This window comes from Phascolarctos cinereus, unplaced genomic scaffold, assembly GCF_003287225.1.
Source record: "Phascolarctos cinereus isolate Bilbo 61053 unplaced genomic scaffold, phaCin_HiC Scaffold_5;HRSCAF=322, whole genome shotgun sequence".
NCBI classification, from domain to species: domain Eukaryota; kingdom Metazoa; phylum Chordata; class Mammalia; order Diprotodontia; family Phascolarctidae; genus Phascolarctos; species Phascolarctos cinereus.
In genome coordinates this window covers 402426197-402451329 of record NW_027555958.1, presented here as the reverse complement: position 1 = coordinate 402451329, position 25133 = coordinate 402426197, and the positions used below count along the sequence as shown (strand labels likewise).

The 25133-nt window shown below is 39.1% G+C and overlaps 1 protein-coding gene across 1 annotated transcript in view; it reads right to left on the bottom strand.

Moving 5' to 3' along the window:
* The window catches only part of NIBAN1 (niban apoptosis regulator 1), a 203620-nt gene extending 179111 nt beyond the window's left edge, over window positions 1–24509 (bottom strand). Inside the window, exon 1 of the mRNA XM_020984400.2 lies at window positions 24166–24509. Within this exon, the coding sequence (XP_020840059.1) occupies window positions 24166–24220 (55 nt within the window). The 5' untranslated portion in view covers window positions 24221–24509. The remainder of the gene's footprint in view (window positions 1–24165) is intronic.
* Window positions 24510–25133: the final 624 nt, after the last annotated feature.

Genomic DNA, 25133 nt, shown 5'->3' with positions numbered 1-25133 from the left:
GCACAAAAAGGCCCAGTCAATCTTTGGAGAGTGGATGGTAAGGCCTAGCAGTCCACCAGAAGGATTAGAGGTTGGCTTTGTTCTATGGTATGAGCGATCATTTACCTGGCTCATCAGTGTTGGGAAGGGATAGTGGATTAGAGTTGCAGTAGAGTGGGGTTAACTTCCTTAGGGATGGAAATGGGGAGAACAGTATTTGTAATAACCAGTAACAAAGCTTATGATGATTATGATCATGTTTCATAGTATAATGAACAGAGCATCAGACTGAGGATCAGAGGACCTGGGTTTGAATCCTGACTCTTCCACTTAATACCTGTGTGATCTTGGGCAAATTATTAAAGCCTTCTGTGTCTCAGTTTCCTCAAATGTAAAATCAGAGGATTGTATTAAATGACCTTCCAGTTCAAGATCTATGATACTATGAATAAAAATGGTCCCCAGGTTCTGAGATGGTTGAACTCTATAAATTAATATGTTCTTTCCAACTCTGAATTTATTTCCCCACTGTCATAAATGATGATTAAGTTCTTAAGATAGTCCACAAAAGTTTACTTAGCAAATGATGTAGCTCAAAGAGTACCAAGAACAGCCTTGACCCCCTTTGAGTCCTGAGGCAGGCTGGGAAGGGGGACTGGGCAGAGGCCCAGAGAACTGAGCATCAGAGATGGGGAAGATGTCTGGAGGCAGAGAAATAGAGCTCTCTGGATAGGGGTTACTAAGGGAACCTGGTTTCTGGTTAGAAAGAAAAAAGCAGGAGCCCCAAGAGGCTCCTTAGATTCTGTGGCAGCCTTGGGAAAGGGCTCTGGCAGCAAGGTTTAGAGAATTTGGAGAAAGTGAATCTTTGGGAATAAAGGTTCCAGGAGTAGCCATTTATTTTCAAGACAATAACAGGTGTATGATTCTTTTCAGTGACAGTGAGCAGGGAGTGGCCATTTTTACATACAGGTGTTTGTAACCTGAAGGGTACTTGGATACCAGATACAAACAGTACCTTCTAGAAGCTCAGAGCTCAAAAAAAAACCTTGCCTCAGCATATTTATTCTTTGTCCACAACTTTTTATTTACTTAAAAATTATATTACTATTGGAATTATGTTGGAAGGAAGGAAGGAAGAAAAAGAAAGGGAAGAGGGAAGGAAGGAAGGAAGGAAGGAAGGAAGGAAGGAAGGAAGGAAGGAAGGAAGGAAGGAAGGAAGGAAGGAAGGAAGGAAGGAAGAAGAAGAAAAGAAGGAACTTACTAAACACCTACTATGTGTCAGGCCCTGTGCAAATATCTCATTTGATCTCTCAACAAACTTGAGAGGTAAGTGCCATTATAATCCCCATTACCTGAGAAAACTGAGGCAAAGAGAGGTTTAAGTGACTTGCCAAGGATCACACAATTAGTGTCTGAGGTCAAATTTTAATTCAGGTCTTCCTGATTCCAGGAATTCTATCCAACATTCTATCCACTGTGCCTCCTAGCTGCCTGAATTAATGAATTTCTAACTGTAACCATTCAGGTGTAAAATACAAATTAGACTAATCAGCACTGTAAGCTTTTTGCAAACAGAACTAAAACTAAAAAAACTTATAGACAGAAGGCATATCTTTTCCTTTCTTTACCAGACTTATGATTTCATCAGTATAGAGACCTCCTGGAGAGAGATTTTTTTCTACCAATAAGATCTGCCACTTCTCTGCCTCTTATAATCTTATAACTTCTTGGACACGAAGAGGCTAATGGGTTTGCCCAGAGTTACACAGAGCAAGGACTGCTGTAGTAAGGCATGCAAGTAGGTCTTCCTGCCTCAGAAACTAGCTTTCTAGCCACTATATAATACTATCTCTCAATACTTTTCATCTGATAATGGATTTCTATTTTTGTAACTCAACAATCACAAAAATCATAAGAACCATTCCATACTTTATGGGTTTCTGATCAGACCCTATGACTTGGATTTGCCATTACTAAAAACAAAGAAGATCACCATCTCAAGAGTTATCAGGACCCTCAATCTACCACATAGTCTAGTCCATAATGACTCTGAAAGTCAATCCACAATTACATGCTCAATGTGTAAGTGTCCTGTCCCAAAAAGAGGTGATGCAACTTCTACTGGAAGGCCACTAATGAGGAAAATCCACTTCTATATGAAGAAGCCCATTAAACTTAAAATTCAAGGATTTTTCATCTTTTTATGTCAAGGATTACTTGAACAGTTTGGTGAGGCCTATAGACCCTTTCTTGGAATGATGGTTTTAAAGCATAAAATGCATAGGATTCAAAGACATACCCCAAAAAGGAGAAAGGACTTATTTATACAAAAATAGTTACAGCAGCTCTTCCTATGATGGTTAAGGATTGGAAACCAAAGGGATGCCCATTAATTGAAGAATGGTTAAACAAGCTGTGGTACATGATTGTAATGGAATTTTATTGTGCTATAAGAAATGACAAGCAGGATGATTTCAGAAAAACCTGGAAAGACATTAACTGATGCATAGTGAAATGTGCAGAACCAGGAGAATGTTGTAAACAGTAGCAACAATATTGTTTGATGAAGAATTGTGAATGACTTGGCTATTCTCAGCAATGCAATGATCCAAGACAATCCCAACATAAGGAAACAAACAAATATACTAGCACAATGTTAGTTAAAACCAAAGACCCTGGGTACTGAAGCCATGACAAAAATTGCTGGAAAACTGGAAAGCAATCTGTTTGGTAGAAATTAGATTTAGACCAATATATCATAACAAATGGATTCATGATTTACAGATAAAAGATCAAGTCATAAACAAATTAGAGGACCAAAGAAAAAATTTCCTGTTCAATCTATGAACAGGAGAATAGTTTCTGGTCAAAGGCTAGAGAGGATCACAGAAGATAAAATGGACACTTTTGATGGCATAAAAAAAATCCATTTAGACAAACCCAATGCAGTTGAATTAGAAGTGAGGTTTTTTTTAAGGGGGGGTGGAGCCTTTGAAGAAAGTTTCTCTGATAAAAGAATATCTAAGGAACTGATTAAAGTATTTAAGAATAGGTGCCATTGCCCAATTGATAAATGGTCAAAGTATATAAACAGGCAGTTTTCAAGGGAAGAAAAATTTTCTAAATCACTAATAATTAGAGATAAGAAAAATTAAATCAACTCTGAGGTTCCCTCTTATACCCATCAGATTAACAAAATTAAGAAAAAATGAAAATGACAATGTTGGCGGGGAAGCTTCAAGAAAACAAACACATTGATACATTGTTGGTGAAGCTGTGAAATAGTTCATTCTGGGATGAAATTTGGAACTAAGCCCCCAAAGTTACTAAACTATGAATACTTGTTTGACCCAACAAATCCCACTATGAAGCCTAAACCCCAAAGGGAGAGGAAAAGGTCCATATGCACAGAAAAATTTATAGTTTCTCCTTTTGTGACAGCAAAGAATTGGAAACTAAAGGGTGTGCCTAGCAATTAGGGAATGGCTAAACAATTGTGGTATAAGAATGCAGTTGGATATTATTATTTAGAAATCACAAAAGGCACCATTTCAGATGAATCTGGAAAGCCTTGCATGAACTGAACAAGAGTAAAATGAACCATATTCATAGAACAATTATATAATAACAATACAAATGCAAACTATTCTGAAAGACTTAAAAGCTCTAAACAACAACTGATGAATCATAATTCCAGAGATGACCAAACATAATTCCAGAGGACCAGTGATAAAGTGTGCTACCAAATCCTAACAGAGAGGTGATGGCCTCAAAGGATGCAGGAAAAACAACATACATTTTTGGTCATGGCCAACACAGACATTTGTTTCACTTGACTGCATATTTGTCATAAATGCCTGGGTTTTCTTTCTTTCTTTCTTTTTCAACTGGTGGGGGAAGTTGGGAAAGAAAGGAAGGCTAGGGATAGGATTCCCAGCACACACACATATACACATATCAGAATTTGAGAAGAGAACAGAAGGAAGGCCATAAGGAATCACAGCTTTGGAAATTACTTGTTGAATTTATTATATGCTTTAAAAGAAAAGCAAGCTCCACAAAACAGAGATTCACAGTTTCATGTGTAAGCCTCTCCTTCTGTACCACACTGGATATAAAAATGTTCATTTTATTGGTGTTTGTTAATCTCCAAATAAAAATAAAAAAATAAAGTCTACAGAGATGGCAGCCTCGGAATTATGGTAACAACTCAGTTAATTTCTTATTTAAAGAGTTAGAATCATAAAGCAAATATCTATCAAGGAGTGACCAGAATATTTCAATTTCCTCAAAGAAATACTTTTTATTTAAGACAACAAGCTTAAGAGGCAGCCTAGTGTAGTGAACAGAGTACTGAACCTAGATTCAGAAAGATCTAGGTGTGAATTCTGCCTGAAACACTAGTATCACCCTCGGCAAGTCTCTTAACCTCTCTCTGACTCAGTTTCCTCATTTCCATGCCCTCTTATGGAACAAAATATTCATAACAGTCTTCGAAAAAGAAAAGGATAGGACAGAAAAATAAATACCCAACCATTAGAGAATTACTAAAGAAAACTGATATTTGAAGGGACTGGGATATTATTATAGAGTAAGAAATCAATGACTCAGTCACAAGCATTCATTAAGTATCTTCTACTATCAAGCACTGCAGTAAGTACTGGGGGTAAAAATACAATTCTTTTGGAGGAAACAACATATACATATGTAATGAGGAAAAGAAAGGGAGTAAGCATTTATTCTACCAAGTGCCACGCACCGTACTAAGCTCTTTCTTACAAATATTATCTCATTTGATCCCCACAACAATCCTGGGAGGTAAGTGCTATTATCACTCTCATTTTACAGTTGAGGAAACTGAGGCAAACAAAGGTTAAGTGACTTGCCCAGAGTCACACAGCTAGTTAATGTCTGAGGCTGGATTTGAACTAAAGTCTTCTTAACTATAGGCCTAGCATATTTTCCACTGTGCCAACTAGCTGCCTCTATAAAAATATATACAGCATAAATATAAGGATCATGATAATGATAATAGCTAGCATTTCTATAATGCTTTAAGATTTACAAATAACTGCAAATATCTCTTATGTCTTCATAACAACCCTAGGAGGTTGTTGCTATTATTAACCTCACTTTGCAGATAAGGAAACTGAGGCCACCAGAAGTTAAATGATTTGTCCAGGGACAGTAAAAAATATATTTACTGAGCCTGTGCTCTACTGCAGGGATATAAAGATGGGTGTATAGACTAGTCTCTGCCTTCAAGGAGCTAACAGTCTATCAAGGGAGCTAGAAAAGAATAATATACAGAATGTCATAAATACCATTTTTAAAAAGTACAGTGCCATCTGAGTTTTAAAAGACAGAAAAATTCCTCTAAGGAATAAGTTACTAGGGTATACAGGGTGCTTTTTTTCAAAGCAGGTTTAAAGTGACTAAACTGTCTCATCTCTCTATCACCACTGTCAAAATCCTAGCAAATCGGATTTATTATCCTTCCAGCCTTCTGAGGCAGATAAAATACATTTTTCCAAGTACAGAAGAGATTTTGAACATTTAAGATTCTGTTACATTTTCTCTGAGACATTTTTATAAACTTCCTCAACCAGCAGTTATGCATTTTTGGCTCATAGCTAATACCTGTTTATATCCCTGGGACTCCTGCTTTTTATAACATTCTCATTCGTTTACTTTCATTATAAACTGCATATTTGAATTGATCTTCACCTATTTAATCATTTTAATCAAGATCAGTTTTCATACATTTTCATCTTTTTATAAAGACTTGGCACTTCTGTTACTGTTGCTAATAAAGTTTGGTATTTGATTCTAACTCTAAGCTTATGTCTACATTACCAACCATATATTCATGTTTGAGCAGTTATTCCGATTACTTGGTTGTATTCGCGTTATGCTTCCACATATGTTATTTGTGTGTGGGTTTCACCATCACTAGGATGTATTTCTATTTGTGGTAATCAGCTCCAAAGAAATAGACTCTATTAGGTAGAAATTAGGGCTGAAGAATTCTCGATCTTTTCTCATTTACCTTTTTAATGACTCCTTCCAAAGTCTCAAGGGTAGGCCAGTAACACTTTCAACCCAATCTCTAGATCAGGGGTTCTTGTGACATGGATCCCTTTAGCAGCCTAGTAAAGCCTGTGGTACCCTTTGTCTATAGAATGTTTTTTAAATGCATAAAAGAAAATATATAAGATTACAAAGCAAATCAGTTACAGTGAAATAAAAATGTCATTTTTTTTCCCCATCCAAGTTCGTGGATCCTTTGAAATCTGTTTATGGACCCCAGGCTAAGAACCCTTGATACTGGATGAAATAGAAATCCACCTTTGGCACCTGGCTGTGGCCCTTAGTGGTTTCTTTTTAGAAATTATGGCTAATTTTCTACCATTCTTGATCACGTCATGTTTGGGATGCTACCGATCTAAAGCACTGCTGACCATATCACTCACTCATACCCCAAAGATAACAGCATTTTTTCATTTTTCCAGAATCTTACTGTCCTTCTGCTACTCTAGTTAGTCCCCCTGAAGAAAGGAAAAGGAAAGACCTATCCACTTGCTCCTGACCCTTAACATCACACCTCTCCATCATGGCTATTCTCTCAATTCCAATTCTGATTAAGGGGGCAGAGGAAAATTCTAGAAACAAGTACAAATGGGAAAAGAGATTTTCATTAAGTGAATGGATTGAGCAGTAACTAGACTCTTAACAAATAATAACTCTTGTGAACTGATCTAACCATTCTGGAGAACAATTTGGAATTATGCCCAAAGGGCTATAAAACTGTCCATACCCTTTGATCCAGCAATACCACTACTACCTCTGTATCCCAAAGACATCATAAAAAATGAAAAAGGACCCCCATGTACAAAAACATTTATAGCAGCTCTTTTTGCAGTGGCAAAGAATGGGAAATTGAGAGGATGCCCATTAATTGGGGAATGGCTGAACAAGCTGTTGTATATGAATGTAATAGAATACTATTGTGCTATAAGAAATGATAAGCAGGAGGAAAACTGATGCTAAGTGAAGTAAGCAGAACCAGGAGAACATTGTACGAAGTAACAGCAACATTGTGTGATGATTAACTTTTGATAGATTTAGCTCTTCTCAGTAATACAATGATCTAAGACAGTTCCAAAAGACTCATGATGGAAAATGCTATCCACATCCAGAGAAAGAACCATGGAGCTTGAATACAGATCAAAGCATTTTATTTTCTTTTTTTCCTTTCTTGCATTTTTTCCCTTTTGTTCTGATTCTTCTTTCACAAAATGTCACAACATGACTAATGTGGCAATATGTTTAATATAATTGTACATGTATAGCCTATATCAGATTGCTTGCTGTTTTGGGAAGAGGTTAGGGAGGGAGGGAGAAAAAAATTAGAACTCAAAATCTTATAAAAGTGAATGTTGAAAAAAAAAAGTCATTATCCTTTAAAAAAAATTAAAACTTATTTGCATAAGAACATTTCTAGACCAGGATATATACCCGTCTAAGGCAACCTCGTCCCTCTGTTCTGGAAAGGGATTAAATTAGGCTCTACTCCATGGGAACTACCTTCTTCCACTGAGCTGGAGGCACTAAAACCCTCCAATTCAATTTGGATTCTCCTTTTCAATCTATGAGAGGAACCCCATTGATTCCTTGAGGAGAATGGTTAGGATATTTTTTCCCCTAGAGTCAGGAGGACCTGAGTTCAAATCCGGCCTCAGACCAAACACTTGACACTGTGTGACCCTAGGCAAGTCACTTAACCCCAACTGCCTAAAAATTTAAAAATTTTTTTCTCAACACTACCACTGTGACCCTGAGCAAGTAATTAACATCTCTTGACCTCAGTTTCCTCGTATCTAAAATGAAGGAACCAAATTAAATGATCTAAATCTATGGTCTTGTGAATATGCTTGGCAGGAACCTCACAGACTTGATAAAGAGGACTTTAAATCTGAATTTGAAGGAGAAGGGGAAAAATACCCAGATAAAGTTGTATAGGCAGAGACTATGACAGCCAAAAGGTAAGGTACAGAAAGAAGTATCAAACAGGTACTCTCTTGTGAGATGAAAAGGGACGCCTTTCTGCTAACGTCATCACTCAGAAGAGAAGAGAAGGAGCTTCTATTCTAGATTTAATTTGGACCAACACGAAGAAACTGGATGGTGATGCGGAAGTGATACTAATCTTAACAGAAAGTGACCATGCTGTTGTAGAGATTTTAATAGCAAAGAAAGGGAATGCTGACTACAGCAGACACATCATTTAGGACATGTTTATTTCAGGAAGTGGCCTAGAAATTTAAGAGAAAAGATGGGATTTTATTTATGCCTAGAAACTCTACAGGGAAAGTGGCTTAGGAAGGATGGGAGATGCTAAAGAATAAAATTCTCACCATGTAATCAGGAAAAAATGCCAGTGAGGAAGAAGAGGGAAAGAGATCTAAAGAAACCAAGGTGACAAAGCAGAAAATTCTCTCAAGGGTTCAGATTTTCAAAGGACATTTTAGTTCAGTTCTATTAAACCAAGATTCATCAAGTGTCTTCTACAAACACTGTCCCCTACTACAATCCTGATGCTATGCCATATCTGAAAGGCAGCATGTTGCAGTGGAAAGAGCATTTGATTCAAGGACCTCAGTTTGAATGAGTCCTGGCATCAAATCTTGGTTTTTCAACTTGTTACCTGCTGTGCCATTGGGCTAATCATTTAATTTCCCTGGGGCTCAGTTTCTTCTTCTGTAAAATGGGAGATTAGGACTAGATAATCTCAAAGGACCCTCCCAGATCTAAATCTATGCTCCTATGATCTGTGGAGTGTTCCCAGTTCCTTAAAGGTACTGCGAGCAGAGCACAAACCCTGGCAAGACTTTGACAATGTCTCCAGTAGACTCATCTGAGAAACAGCTGAGCTAAGACCAGAGAGGCTTACCATCAGAAGTTTAGCTATCAGTTACAATAGAGTTGCATTGCATTCAGGAATTAGTTTTAAAGTTATTATATAAACCAAAAAAATTATACATAATCAAAATTACCTTCCCTTTCAAATCCCTTAAATCTCCTCTACGGTACAGCATACATAGCATTATAGGCAAAATAAAGCAATAAGCCAGATCTGTATTGGAGTGATATGAGAAGATTTCTGAGCTGCAATCTGGCTTCAGATACTAGCTGTGTGATCCTGGGCAAGTCACTTAACCGTATTAGCCTCAGTTTCTTCATCTGTAAAATGAGCTGAAGAAGAAAAAACAAATCACTCCAGTATCTTTACCAAGAAAACTCCAAATGGGGTCACAAAGTCACAACTGAAATGACTGAATAACAACAAGAGAAGGTTTCATAGTAAAAAGTAGCATTTACTTTTAACTATAGTGTCAAAAAGACAAAAGCCCTTGAGGTTTCACAGAGATTTGTGAAAAAGATTATCACAAAAGGGCTTACTGAATGATATCTGAAGGACTAAAGAAGTGCTGTTGTGGCTGTTATTGTTGTATATCCACTGTGCCACCTAGCTGCCCCAAAAGAGTAACTAATGTTAAAAATGAAGGAGTGGTCAAAAGAGTATATGCCTAGATACTTTAAAGGAATTTATATCTCCATTTCAGATAAATTGCATTGAAGGGCACTGGGAGAACTGACATATGGGTCCAGATAACAAACCAGTCTTGGCAACGTTTGAGAAATTATGGGGATTAGAAGTATAATGGAGGGTGGAGGTCTGCTGCTTGTACAGACCACAACAGCTTGTTCAGCTAATGGAACCTCTCTATATGGCTGCTAAGGTGTTTACTTCTAGGAGAATGATGACATACATGTAAGTGAACCGCCCTGTAGAAGCTGTGCAGGATGTATGGACATTCTATAATTGGTTTTGGTTGGCTAACTGTGTTTGGGAGAAGCCCTTTTCCATCGGCTAAGTAACTAGAGCTGTAGATATCTTCAAAAAGCTGCTGTGTGTCAGTTTTGGCCAGGTCTGTTGGCTTTAGCCAGTGACTCCTTTAGCCCATGATGTCCACTGAGATGCAATGCAGTAAGGGGAAGGACCTTAGGACTTTCTTCTACTCTGAGGTCATATGGGAAATGGGCCTCAGCCGTTGGCCTTTCCATTTGTTCTTTTCCACTCTAGATGAAGGAGGTAGAGTCTCTGACCTTAAGAATTTCAAAGGTCAGAAGAATAATCCATATGAATTGGGGAGTAGGAACCCAGGACAGGTTCTGGAACCAGTGCAGCATTGATGCCCCAAAGAGCTATCTTCAGGAGTGATCTTCAGGACCCTAACCCAATGGAAGGACTCATTTAGAAGTCATGCCACATCTGGACATGAACTTGGTAGAACCAGTGTTATGTAGGAACTGAACTAGTTTTGAGCCTACTTCCCCAGAGACTGAGGTAGTGTAGGGGAGAATACGCCCCAGAGGTATCGGGGAGAAACATTTGTACATTTGTTCTTGATACATGTATCTTTGTAAAAAATATCGGCTTTATAAAAGCTACCCAATGTTAAGTGCTTATAAGTAACTGGAGTATTTGTTACTCGCCCCTCTAAAAATGGATGGAAAAAAAGCTGATTGGCTTGAGCCAGTGGTAGTAGAGGAGAGATACTCCAATCCCTCAAAGTGCTCCCCGGGAACCCTGAGAAAGAGATATAGCAGATCCGGTTATGGAAGACAGCACCAGAGTATGTGTGTTAGGGAAGAATGCCAGAAGACTGAAGCCAATTTTCATAGAAGAAGAAGTGGATGAAGAGGGAAACTGATTCTATAAATTCCATAATCAGCCAACTTGATGTCAGTCTGCACCAAAATGTTAGACTGGCTTACTAAAAACAAATGCTTTTCAAGTATTTTTAAAAAAGAAAGTAGTGATAACTAAGAATTAGCATAGGTTCACTAAAAATGTCTTCCCAAACTACCCAATTAACTTTTTTACACCTCTTAGACAGGTAGGCCAGGTAGGCCAGAAGATTTCCATAGAGACGCTATATCTTAATTTCAACAAGGTATTTCAGCAGCTCTCTCATGACAGCCTTCAGACAAGCAACAGATATGCACTACTAATATCAAACATTAATGGTCTGTAGGAGTGCCACAGGGCTCTGTCTGTGGCCTTGTTCTGGTCAATATTTTTATCAGCTTATAAATTTTAGTGGTGCAAAGCTTGGATGAACAGACAGTACAACAGGCTAATGAATCAAAATGACCTCAACCTGCTGAAATACTGGGGAGTTTTATTTGATTGCAAGTGCAAAATGAGATAAGGCTGAGAAGCATTTACTAAGAAAACTACAATTTTAGGCTGTATTAATAAAAGCATAATAAAAGAAAGGACTGCAATTGTTAATCTCAAAACACAACTGATTATCTTCACCCTAAATTTTCTTTAAGTGCTCAGCACAATGTCTAGTAGGTGAAATAAAAATGTTTATTCCCCTCCCCGCCTCCTAAAGACTTCCCAATTTCTGTTGAAGATACCATAATCCTTCCATTCAGGTTTACAGCCTCAAAGTCACACTTAACATCTTCCCATGTGTCTCTCTCCCTCTATCTATCCAACTTGTTGCCACATCTTCTCAACTCTATTTCTCCCACACAGTTTACATATATTCCCTTCTACACATTCATATGGCTACAATCCTAACTCAAGCCATTTCCTCTGATCTGAAGTATTGTAATAGCCACATAATTACACTCCTAGATTCTCTCCTCCCTCCAATCCCATATCCACAAAACTGCCAGAAATGGTCTTCCTAAAAGCATAGGTCTGATCACATCACTCCCCTACTCTAAAATATTCAGTGGCTCACTATTGTCTATCAGATATGACACATCTTCCTCATCCTGGCATTTAAAATCCTTCACAATCTTGCTCCAGCTGACCTTTCCAGAAATGTTTTACATGACTCTTCTTCATTTCACACAAAGTGACCTATTTGTTATTCTCTGATCTATCTGGCACTCTTTTTCCCACCTCTGTTTTTTACACAGATTCCTCTCAGAATTCTTACATTTCTTCCTGACTCAACTCAGGTGTCATCATCTTTGCAATACCTTTACTGATCTCTCCAGCTGCTAGTGTCTTTCCCCAAAAAACAACTTGGAGTATGTGTGTATGTACAGTACACATATTTTGTATGTATGTGCACACATACACACATACATATACATGTACACATGTAAATACTTATATTCATGTGATAGTGACAGAAAACACATTCCTTGAGAGCAAGGGCTATTTCATTGTTGTCTTTGTCATTTTTGTATCCCTCCTCCTCAACCTAAGACGGTACCATAGTTGTCACTTAATAGATGCTGGCTGATTGACTATACTCCCTCCATCCTCAAATTATATTCTATTTATTTATCTCTTTAAATGCTGAACCCCCAGTAGATTAGACGTTTAAAGTTAAGGGACTGTTTTTTGTGTTGTCTTCGTTTCCTTGGCATTTAACACAATGTTGTACATATAGTAGGTGCTGAATAAATGCATGTTGAATTGAGATGAACCCTAAAGGCAGTAAGATGACTTTGAAGACATTGGCTTCAGTTCTATTCAGTTCAGTTTAAAAGGAACACTAACAACCTAGGACAGGTCCAGAGGAAGGCAACAGTTGATAGTAAGGATCATGAAGGGTCTTATGTCTATATCATATGAATCTGGATTGCAGAATTTAGGAATATTTAGCCTGGAAAACACTACACAGAGACATTTTCAAATATCTGAAGGGCTTTCAATGGGGTTTTCAAAATGTATTGATTAGGCATTCTACCTGGATCCAGAAGGCAGAACACAAACCAATGGATAAGAACAACAGTTAGACTGTACCTTGAAAAAGAGAAGAGCCATTTTTAAAATGAAACTGGCTATTTCACAAAGTAGTGGAATGTTCATACGAAGCCTGTTTGGATGTTATTGATTTGTTCCCCAATCCAGGGGAAGGTTATTCTAGATGACCTCTATGGTCCCTTCCAAGTCCAAGATTCCATAATTATATTTTTTTTCCTCCATCATGAGATGTAGACTGGTGAATCTGAATCCCAAATCAGGAGGAATAAAATAAGTTTAGCGCTCTTGATCCAAATTCACTTGAGTACCCAGATCCTGTTTTACTGTATACTGTACACCTAAGTAGCTTTTTTGAAATTAATTTTATTGATATCTTTTGTTTTTACAACACCCATATTTCTCCATGCAGCCCTCTCCCATTTTCCAGAGAGCCATCATTTATAACAAAAAAGGAAAAAAGAGAGAGAAGAAAAGAACAGTTCAGGAAAACTAAACAACATTTAGAAAAGGTACTACATTACATGTAGTGTTCCATACCAAATCCCTCCTCCCCACCTCTGGAAAAAAGCAGAAGAGGTGTCGAATCAAATCAAGAAGCATTTATTAAGTGCCTACTATGTGCCAGTAACTGATAAGCACTGGGGACACAAAGAAAGGGGGGAAAAAAAGCACAATCCCTGCTCTCAAATATCTCACAGTCTAATGGAGGAGACAACATACAGACAACTACATATTTGTAGGTCATATTCTGGATAATTTGGAAGTAATCTCAAAAGGAAGGCAAGAAAACGAGGAAAAGGGCTTTCTCACATCTTTTCTTTGGTGACCAAGTTTGACTATTATAATTTCATGGCATTAAATTTCAATTGCTTTGTTACCATTGTTACTGCAATCACGGTGTAGGTTGTTTTCCTGGTTCTGCTTACTTCACTTTGTATTAGTCTATATAAGTTTTCCTATGCATTTCTGTATTTATCAGATTCATCATTTCTCATAGTACAGTAATATTATATAAATTCAGGTGCCCACAACTCAGTTGGCCATTCCCCAACTGATTTAGCCAGATAGCTTTATACAAAGTTGGGCCTATACCAAGGATAAAGACACTGACAAAAGGGGCATAGGCACATCTCTTGGGGAAACTGTGCCTGGCACAAACCAGATGAGGACTGAAAGTTGTTTCTTTGAGAGGAAGGGAAATGTAGGCATATGAAAATTGCTCTACCAAGGTGAAAAAGTGAAACTGGATAGACCTGCCATGACCATGCTGTATCAGGCATGTGGCACATTCTTTGCCCATTTTTCTACTTGACACGGAAGGCATGGCCACAAAACTATCCCTACAAACCAAGGCTTCTCCCTAAGGAAACGAATTTGTAGGGGTTAACCCTTCAAAAATCCTTCTTCTTAGCCCTACTACTGAAATTCTCAGTGTTAGAAACATGAATGGGTTAAACAATAAAGGCAAAAACATCTAGTATGACAGTCCATTTTCCCAGCATTCCTTTAACCCCTTAAATCTCTTATGTCTTATGCCTCTAGATGTATATATAGGAAAAGTTAGCTGAGAAAGCAAAGGGAGAGAAGGGGGACCAGGAGCTATAAGTACTAAATGAGGAGTGATGGACACAGGTTCTTCCAGGACCAAGGAAGTCAAATCTAGGGAGACGGGCCTCTAAAGCTCTTTATTATTATTATTTTTTTAATTTTTAGGCAATTGGGGTTAAGTGACTTGCCAGGGTCACACAGCTGGTAAGTGTCAAGTATTTGGTCTGCCCCAATCTAAAGCTCTTTAGACCAAGCAAATTAACAGAATATATAACCAAAAGACGGACAGCTAGAGAGTTGGAGTTTTTTCAGCCAAAAGAAGAGAAGGAAAGGGAAAGAGAGATCAAAGGCCCATCTTTTTGACACACAGTCGTACTCAGGGTCATTCCTGTACAATCTCATTGGCATGATCGACTATCTTCCTGACCTGGCACCAGATGTGGCATTGTTACTATTCTTCAAATTTCCCTCAAACCATTGCTTGCTCTTTTTTTTTTTTAACATCTGGGGTCTCCCTGGATGAGGAAATTCACATTGTAGCTTTCCAAAAAAAACTTTTAATGTCTTTTTCTGGACTGAAGACCTACAAATTTGAAAAAAAATGTATTAAAGACCCTGCTTTTGTAACTTTAATGCTCCCTCCTACCCTCACCATTCTCTCCCCTAAAGAAAAGAATACACAGTGATACACAGTGCAGAGAACACTTTCCAAAGTTGGCATGAATTTTTCTTATTGGCAGGGACTTGCCTGTCTCTTGTTAAATTGAATTTTCCATTTTCAAAAGAGAAAAATCTGCATTGCATTTAGAGTCGTGTGTGTATGTGTGTGTGTGTGTGTGTGTGTGTGTGTGTTTAAATTTGGAAGGTCATCCCGGAACTATTAAAATTTTAGTTACTGTGACCTACTTATAACTCATGTGTTTTAATCAAAGTGTAGCAGATACATTATCTCTTTGTATATCTCTCCTCTTCCACACAATAGACTTCAACCCCTCCCCCCATTCTCAAGTTAAGTATTATTTATGACAATATAATAATAGATGACAACACTATTGTGCTTCTACCATGTCACATGTACCATGTGCCTTTGCATACTCTTATTTGTTTGCTATTTTTGTTTGTTTTTTATTTTGCCAGTTTCACTGGCAACAAATTTAAATTTCCAAGCTGGAGAATGAAATGACAGCAGCATTCTGTCTATGTAATTATCATACAGCAACTTTTAAAATTAGATTTGGAAGAAAATGTTTCCATTGGTTGGCATAAATAGGGGAGCTGTCAGAAGAATGTTGCCCTTTACAACTTTAGATCATCCAATTTACACCTTCCCAGAGTTTTCAATGGAAGAAAATTAAAGTCTGTTTCCTAGTCTATAGCAAATGAATCAGTGCTGTCAGTCTGACAGTCTCCACAGTATTAATCATTCTCTGGATTTATGCAATTTGGCCTTCTTAACTGCTTCCATTGGTTAGTCATGAACTAACTTACTATGTCTCTCCAAGGAATTTATCAAGGTTGGCACTGGGACCCACTAGTGTGGAGCAATGGGGAGGGGGCTGAGTCCCATACCATACCTCATGGCCTGGCATCTCTGTCCCCTTTATAAATTTCTTCAGGATACTCTCCTTTCATTAAGGCAAGAAGACTAAACAAGTAGGTATTGAGATGTCCTTGGTAACTCTATCCAAGAATTGTTAGGTTTCCTTGAAAGACACTCACCTAAAGGGATAGAAAGCTAGAGCTGTGATACAATGAAATAGGGAACTCTCTGGGTGAAGAAATTCCCTCTACCATTGGAGGTCTACACTTTGTCTACAATTTATAATCCTAGAGTTACCTAGAGCAGAGGAGTCAAACATGCAGTCCAAAGCTCCAGAACCAGATTAAAATGTAATTGGGAAATACTTAACAAAATAAATAAAAATATAATATTATTGTTCAGTCATTTAATTGTGCCTGCCTCTATGTGACCCCATGGACAAAGTCCATGGAATTTTCTTGACAAAGAGACTGAAGCGGTTTGCCATTTCTTTCTCTAGTGTGTCTCCATTTTACAAATGAGGAACTGAGGAAAACAGGGTTAAGTGACTTGCACAGGGTCACACAAAAATACAATAGAACACAGTTAATGTTAACATGTAGTTTTCTAAGTCAATATGTGGCTAGCAGGGATCCTTATATAGAGTTTAGGGGCCAGGGTTTCTATTTGAGTTTGACACCACTGACCTAGAGAACTGAGAGGTTAAATGATTTGCTTAGGGTCACACAGCTAGTGTGTCTAAGGCAGGTCTTGAACCTGGGTTGTCTTGGCTTCCAAACAGCTTTCTAACCATTATACTGCAATGTCACGTACATGAAAACAGAATTCACCCTAAACATTTCTTCACTGTAGCAGTTACCACCCTTCAAGAATGCTTCTCATTCCAAATTTCCATTGGCTTCATCAGTATCTCCGTATGTACAAAGAATGAAAAACAGCAAGTTAGAAATCCATACAGGATGTTTCAAAAGTCTTAGTATAGCTATATGCATATATATAATATGTGGTATAGATACAGATATATAATATGTCTATATGTATGTATTTTATTTATATGTGTATGTATTTATATTACGGGGGCAACTAGGTGGCACAGTGAATAGAGTTTCAGGCCTGGAGTCAGGAAGACTCCTCTTTCTAAATTCAAAACTGGCCTCAGACACTTACTGGCTGTGTGACCCTGGGAACGTCACTTAACCCTGTATGCCTCAGTTTCCACATCTGTAAAATGAGCTGGATAAGGAAACGGCAAACCAGTCCAGTATCTTTTCCAAGAAAACCCCATATAAGGTCATGAAGAGTTGGGCATGACGGAAATCACCGAACAACAACAACATTTAGTAGTATATATTATATTTATTTAATGATATTATATTTAATAGTATATATTTGTTTATCAGCTGAGCTGGGCCTTCTCACTTTCCCTCCCTTTCCTCCTTCACACTTCCACTGGGTCTTGGGCAATTCCAAGCTCCAGGACTATCCCAGCCTGGCAGAGGACGCCCTCCCCATGGCAGTTAGAACAAACCTCCCAAATTTATAGGCACATACACATTCTGGGGAAATCTCAGGAACCTAAATGGAGAACTGAAAAGGTCCACAGAAGTCACCTAGTACAACCCCTAACTTTACAGACAAGGAAACTGAGGTCCAGAGAAGTTACACGATGTGCCCAACATTGCGCAGCGTGTAAGAGGATGCTGGGATTTGGACCTGCCTTCTGATTCCAGATCCTGCGCTTTCTACTCCTTCCGATCCTCCAGATCCTAACTCTCTTCTCCCTCAGATGGAGACGTTCAGACCGGGCTAATTCTTTGGATCACAGAGTTACAGAGCTGGAAGGGGCTCCCTCCTTTTACATATGAGGCCCAGAGAAGTTAGTGCTTTGCCCAGGGTCACAGAGTAATAGGAAGCAGAGATAAGATTTGAACTCAGGTCCTCTGACTTCAAAAGACTCAGCCCCATCACAATAGTGTCAGCGCCCCTGAAAGGTCTACTGTACTTCATTCTTGCAGTATTGGCTCTCTACCTAGTATCCTAAAAGTAAAAACTTCTCACCTTTTGAATATAAGCTTCTTGAGCGCAGCAACTTTTGCTGTGGTCTTTTAGTAACAGTGAATGCCTACTAAATAGGCATACTATGGAGCTTGGACAGGAGCTAGCATTTATATAACATCTTCATGTCTGCAAAGAATTTTACAAGTATTATCTCATTTGATCCTCCCAACAACCCTGGGAAGTGGGTGCTATTATTATCCCCATTTTACAGATGGGGAAACTGAGGCAGACAGCTGTGATGTAACTTGCCCTACTAGACACATATGCTGTGTGGCTCAGATAATACCTAGCATTTATACAGTACTTTCATGTTTGCAAAATGCTTTACAAATATTATCTCATTTGATGATAACAACAGCTAACATTTATGTAGGGCTTATTATGCAATCAGGTACTGAGCTAACTCTATGAACTTGGGCAAGTCAGTGCCCCCCCTCTTTAAAACTAGTATAATAATACTTGAATTTGGCTATTGGGTTGATACGAGGAAAGTGCTTTGTAAATTCTTACTAGGAGTTATAAATGTGAGTTAATTATTTTGTTGTTGCTGTTTAGCTGTTTTTCAGTCATGTCTGACTCTTCATGACCCCATTTGGAGTTTTCTTGGCAAAGATACTGGAATGGCTTGCCATTTCTTTTGCCAGCTCATTTTACAGATGAGGAAACTGAGGCACACAGGGTTAAGTGACTTTCCCAGAGTCACACAGCCAGTAAGTGTCTGAGGCCAGATTTGAACTCAGGAAGATGAGTCTTCCTGACCCCAGGCCTAACACTCTACTGTACCACCTAGCTACCCAAGATTTAATTATTAATTAACTTAATTGTTCATATGTTGAATTACCCCGTCCTAGGTTATAAGCTACTTAAGGTCAGGGATGAAGTAATTTGTTTTCATTTTTTTATCCCCTATACTTAAAATGTAATAATTGATCATTACATTCAACTGAATTGAACTTCAGATGAGGAAATGGAGCTGCTGAGGAGTAAAATGACTTCTCCAAGATAAACACTAATCCATTGCAGAGCTAGGAACAGGTGCCAACATTTTTTTTTGTCAGTTTCTACCACCCAGTCTAGAAACTTTGCCGGACACTTGGCAATTGGTGGCTGCCCTCCCCCAAGGTACATTCCACATAGGACAGAACTGAAACATTAATACGTTAGCATTTTCTGACCCTGTACTTGAATTATTCAAGAGCTGTTGGTATTTTTATTTCCTTTCTGTTTCATTTAAAAAATACAGTGCCAACAAAAAAAGGAAATAAAAGTATTGCTAACACAGGAAAGTGATTCTTTTAGAAACTACCATATGGTTTTAGGCAGCTCCCAAAATAAAAAAAAAAAAAGACTGCTGTTGCTGCTGACCTGGCCTCTGCAACATTTTTGCACAAGTGATTCTGCACAGAAGAAAATGCCATAGACCAACCACAGTGCATCATGTAACTTGTCTTCTATTAAAGAGGCTCTGATGTGCTGATGCTAAAGAAATCGTCCCTGTGTGATTACTCTTAGGACTTGTTCCATGACAGTAACCACAAAGGAAGTTACAAAAAAAAGATTTGGAAAAGATCAATGAGGGACTAGAGAAGATCTCTTCCATTCAGAGAAATTGGAGTGGAAGGGACTGCACATACATCTCTTAGAAAAGGACTGATACAGTGAATAGAGATCTGGCCTTGGAGTCAGGAGGACTTGAGTTCAAATCCAGCCTCAGACACATAACACTTAGCTAGCTGTGTGACCCTGGGCAAGTCACTTAACTCCGATCACCTCACCAAAAAGCAAAAAAGAAAAAAGAAAAGAAAAGAAAAGGAATGATAACAAAACTTCACATTTCTAAGTCCCATTTTTACACAGGGATTTGAGAGTGCTTGGGATAGGCTGAAGTATCCTAACATCCATATGTGGCAGCTCCTAAATATTATAAAGATTTAGAACAGGCCATGAGCAACTAGGGGGCACAGTGAATAGAATGCCAGGTCTGGAGTCAGGAAGATTCATCTTCCTTAATTCAAATATGACCTCAGATACTTACTAGCTATGTGACCTTGGACAAGTCACTTAACCCTGTGTGCCTCAGTTTCCTCATCTGTAAAATGAACTGGAGAAGGAAATGGCAAACTATTCTAGTATCTCTGCCAAAAAACCCAAAATGGGGTCACGAAGAGTCAGACACAAATGAAAAATGTCTGAACCACAAAAGAACAGGCCGATAGAATGAAAAAAGCAATTATTTAACCAAGAGCAAAAAAAGATTCAAACTCAAATATACAGATACACACAGCTGAAATCCCACAGCCCCCTCCTCAATTCTTATGTATCTATATCACTGAGAAAGTCTACATGCATTAGACATTTATAGAATGAGGAAATACAGCTTTTAACCCTCATTCAAACACATGAAACTAATCTTTTTTTTCTTTAGCCCTACCTTAAAGAAAGGTTATCATCTCAGTGACAGAGATCTAGAAGGAAAATCCAGTGGTTATCTCAGCCCCTTCATTTTACTAGGAAGAGAACGAGGACCAGAGAAATGAAAGTGACTTACCCAAGGTCACACAGGTGACAAGTGGCAGAGCTGGTATTTTTAATTCTAACTCCAGCTCATTGCCACTACATAGCACTGCCTTTCAAATCAAGGACCCCACTGGCAGCTTTGTCAAGGAAAAACATTCATAGATGTGTACTTAAGCTTTGCCGTAGACCATCCATCATCCTGTAAATTGTTCTGTCAACAACTAAACTAAAGTTTCATATGCCCACCAGGTGCTCTATACAAGGAGGGAGTTGGTGGATTCAGAAACATAAGTAAATGTACAATCCTGTGGTACTCACTTATTTATGCACCATTCGTAAACCATATCAAACATTTGTTAATGGCACTTTCCTTTTTGGGTGGAAGGGGAGTGAAAGACCAATAGAGTCATATGAAGTAACAATTCATTTTCTCCTCTGGCATTTGGTCTTTCTCTTCTCTTCTCCACCGTGCATATGTTTGCAAAAGATCTACCCATAAAGAGTTCTGGGACAAATGGAATGGGACTGTGTGAGTCAACAAGATGTGCTTTTAGAGTATATAATTATATAAATTTTATATAAGGGGCTTCACATTTTGACAATAGTAATGTGTGCAGTGGAGGCAGCTAGGTGACTCAGTGGATAGAGCACTGGGCCTGGAATCAGAAAGATCCGAGTTCACATCTGACCTCAGACACCAGCTGTGTGACCCTGGGCAAGTCACTTAACTTCTGTTTGCCTTAATCCACTGGAGAAGGAAATGGCAAACCATTCCAGTATCTTTACCAAGAAAACCCCAAGGACAGTATTGGTGTGCTATGGTCCACAGGGTCACGAAGAGTCGGACACAACTGAGTAACAACTACAAAATGGGTACAGTGTCCTGGTAACAGCTAACTTTGCAAAGTGTCAACTCTACTTCAAGTAAATAATAACAACTAACGTTTAGGGAATACTTTACAATCTACAAAGCATATTTTCTACATTATCTCATTTTATTATCTAAACAATCCCATTCTATGGATGAAGAAACTAATGCTCAGAAATATTAAGTGTGTTAGCTAACAAGTAGCAGAAAGTGAATTCAGCATTCTCTTCAGTGAACCACAGATGCCTGCCAATAATAGCTCACTTTTATGTAGCATTTTGAGGTTTATGGCATACTTTTCTCACAGCAACTACATACAGCAGATAGCAAGAATTGTTATCCCCATTTCATAAATCAGAAAACTAAGGGAGATGAAGTACTTTGCCCAGGGTCACATAGTTATGAAGTGTCACAGCTGACATTTGAACCCAAAACCCTGTGACGCTAAGACCACTACTCTTTTCCACTAACAATCCAGGAATTTAAATAGCAATTATAATATGGTGGGCAAATAACATCCTGGACTTGAATTAAGGCAGACCTGGGTCCAACTCTAACCTGAGACACTAACAGCATAACCTTGTGCTAGTCATTTAATATCTTATTCTCAGTTTCCTCATCTGTAGAATGGGAATACTGAATAGAGCGCTAGGCCTGGAGTCCTCTTCCTAAGTTCAAATCTGGCCTCAGACATTTACTAGCTGTGTAACCTTGGGCAAATTACTTAACCCTGTTTGCCTCAGTTCCTCATCTGTAAAATGAGCTGAAGAAGGAAATGGTATATCGCTTTGGTATCTGTCAATAAAACCCAAAATGGTGTCACAAGGAGACCAATTGGGACTGAAAAATGAATGAAAATGTCAAGTGTTATGTAAATATCAACTATTCTAGTCATAGGCACATCTAATCTTTCCTGAGATAGTCTTCCAAAATTTAAAGCCACAATATAATTTTCCTAACAAATAAACATTAGCCTCTTCTCACTGTTTTGATTTATATTTCTGTCCACCCCCCCTTCCTAACAATGTTATGATTGTTCTATTTCTTTTGTTTATATAAATCATTCATATTTTCCCCTTCTTATAAGCAATTGCATAAAATGTAATAAATATTGTATAATATTTATTGTATATTATAATAAATATTGTATAATATAATGTATAATAAAATTGTGTTAATGTTTCAAGGAAAGGCCAGGTCTTAGCCTCTTGTCAGACTGTACTATCTATGCTCCCCTTCTTTCCTCTAAAAGCAAAACATAACAGTGGTCCCCCTTCTGTGGACTTACAGTGCTTTTCCCACAGAATGCTCTTATTAAATGATTGTTGAATTGATTTCTGAGCTTAAAAAAAAACTATCTTGGTCCTTCATTAGATTGTGAGCTCTTGGAGGGAAAGGGCTGTCTTTTGCCTCTTTCTGTATCTCCAGCACTTAGTACAATACTTGGCACACAGTAGGTGCTTAATAAATGTTTATTGACTGACCTTCCTTAAAGTGTTCTGGATTGACCTTGTCCAAAGACTCTTAATAGTGCTATGCTCCAAAATGAATATGGGGAAAGAACAAACTAAACATTTTCCTCTTAAGAGATGTAAAAGTCTTTTTTTTTGAAAGACAGAGTGAAGTGTCAGAAATAAGAATCAGTCACAATTCAGGCTTTTCCTAAAGTGGTCTAGAGTAAATTACAGGGTTTAATGTTTGTTTTCCTACTCCCACTTGACAGAAGACATTTCTGAGACCAGAAATATTAGCTTCAGTTTTAACACGAAGAAGATGTGTTTACTTAAGACTTGGCATCCTTGGCCCTCCTGAGAGAGCTGTCCCCTTCTTTTGAGGATGCTATGCCCAGAGTTCTGACGATACCTAGAATACCCAGGAAGGAGAACAGGGGTGACTTCTGTCAGATGAACAGTTTCTGCTCGGGTTTGTTACTGTACCAAAATCTTTCCAGAACCACCTTCTCGCATCCAGGGTCTACAAAATCCTCACAAAACATAACTTCTCCTTATCTATAAACTTTTGCAATGGTTGCAAAATAGGAGACTGTTCCTCTTTTGCTTTCCTTTCTTCTGGCGCAAGGAAAGGAACCTTTCAAACCTGGGAAAGTAAAGACGTCTTTTTTCTACCTCTGAGGAAATAAATCCATCAGCGCTAACAGAAAAACGACCACCAATCCCACGTCGTAGAGAAGGGAATATTGTTTTTATGCTGAGGATTCCCGAGAACTTCTTGGAGGCAAAACGGTACTCCCCTGCTCTCTCCCTGCCAAAACAAGCAGGATCGACCTGTCTCGGAGCCAAGACACGTCGGGCAGTGCCGGGGCACCACAGAGATGGTTCTTGGATAAGAGCGCAAAACACCGAGCTTCTAGGGCAGGGGGCAGGGCAGGGGGCAGGAGCAGGGGGCAAGGGGCAGAGGCAGTCTCTACCTCCCACCTGCGGCTCCCCTTGCAACTTTTCTCCCTTAAAATCGTCGCCTATCGCTACCCATAACATCTCCATTTTTTCTCTCTTACGCCTCCAACTCAGACTTCTATGATCCCGATAGGGGAATCCAAGAAAGACCTTGAGTAACCCCCCTGGCTCCACCTGGGATCAGGGCCGATCTGACGTCCCCACACACCCAAGGATCCCCAAGCAGGGAGGGAAAAAAGTTGAGAACGCCAGGTGGGGAGATCCTGACGCCAAGCTGGGGTGAGGGAATCTAGAGGCAGCGCCCCATCCCTGAGTCCTGCCCTAGCCTCCTGGGGCTGGGACTTAACCCATATGGGTCAGGAGCCCAAGGAGCTGTCTTAGGAGTCAGAACCTAGGAAGCGCTGCCCTCCAGGGGAAAGAGTCTCTTGGAGAATACCTTGGATATAAGTGCATTTGCTCTCATCTAGCTGGCTGGAAGCAGATCCGCCCATGGTGCTGAGGCTGCCGCTGCTGAGGCTGCTGCTTCTGGAGTTGTTGCTGCTGGGACGGCCCCGGAGGCTGCTGAGGACGATATCCCTCTGCTCGGGACTCGCTGCTGCTTCCCAAGCTTTCACCCCACCCGGGGGCGGGACAGGCTGCTCCCACTGGGCAAGCCGTTCCCCCCTGGGTCACCGCCACACGCCCAAGAGCAGCCAAGCAACTGGAGACTGGTGGCTTCTAGGTGTATGGATGTGACCCAGTACTGGGCTTTGAGTTTTCTCCTCTCTGTTTCTTCAATTAAAATGTAAACTTCCTCCAAGAGGCGCCGCCTTCTCAGACGCCTCCTTCTGGTCCTCGCCCCCTGGCAGTGTGAGGCATGCAGGCTGGGCTTTCTCTCTCTACACGAATCTACAGATAGTTTTCTCTCTGTGTCTCAGGCTCTTAACTTTGTTGTTCTTCCTACTCATCTCTCATCCCTCCACCCCAAGGTGGAGATGCTCAAGGTAAGGAGGTACTTCTTACTTAGTCCAGAGCCTTTTTTTCCCCCTGCAGGGAAAGTAAAATTACAGCTTTAGGAGAATTGTGGGGTTTTCCCATTCCTGTATGAATAAGGTGCCAGGTCCTGAAAGTATTTCATTGGTTCTCAAATAGTTATTTATTCCAGAAACTGCCAACTTCTACCTTGCACACCTCCTAGTCTCTTTTCCTTTCAAAAAAGGAAGGGGAGGGAGAAGAGGGACACAGAAAAGAGAAAGACACAGACACACAAAAAAGAGAGAGAAGAAAATTTATTGCAAGAACAAAAATGGCACAGTCTATGAGATTCTGCTCCGTATAATCTCTTAATTAAGGCATAGATATGTTCATGGAACCTGTAGGGATTCCATATACTATCAACATTCATTTCAAGTCATCAAAAACCTA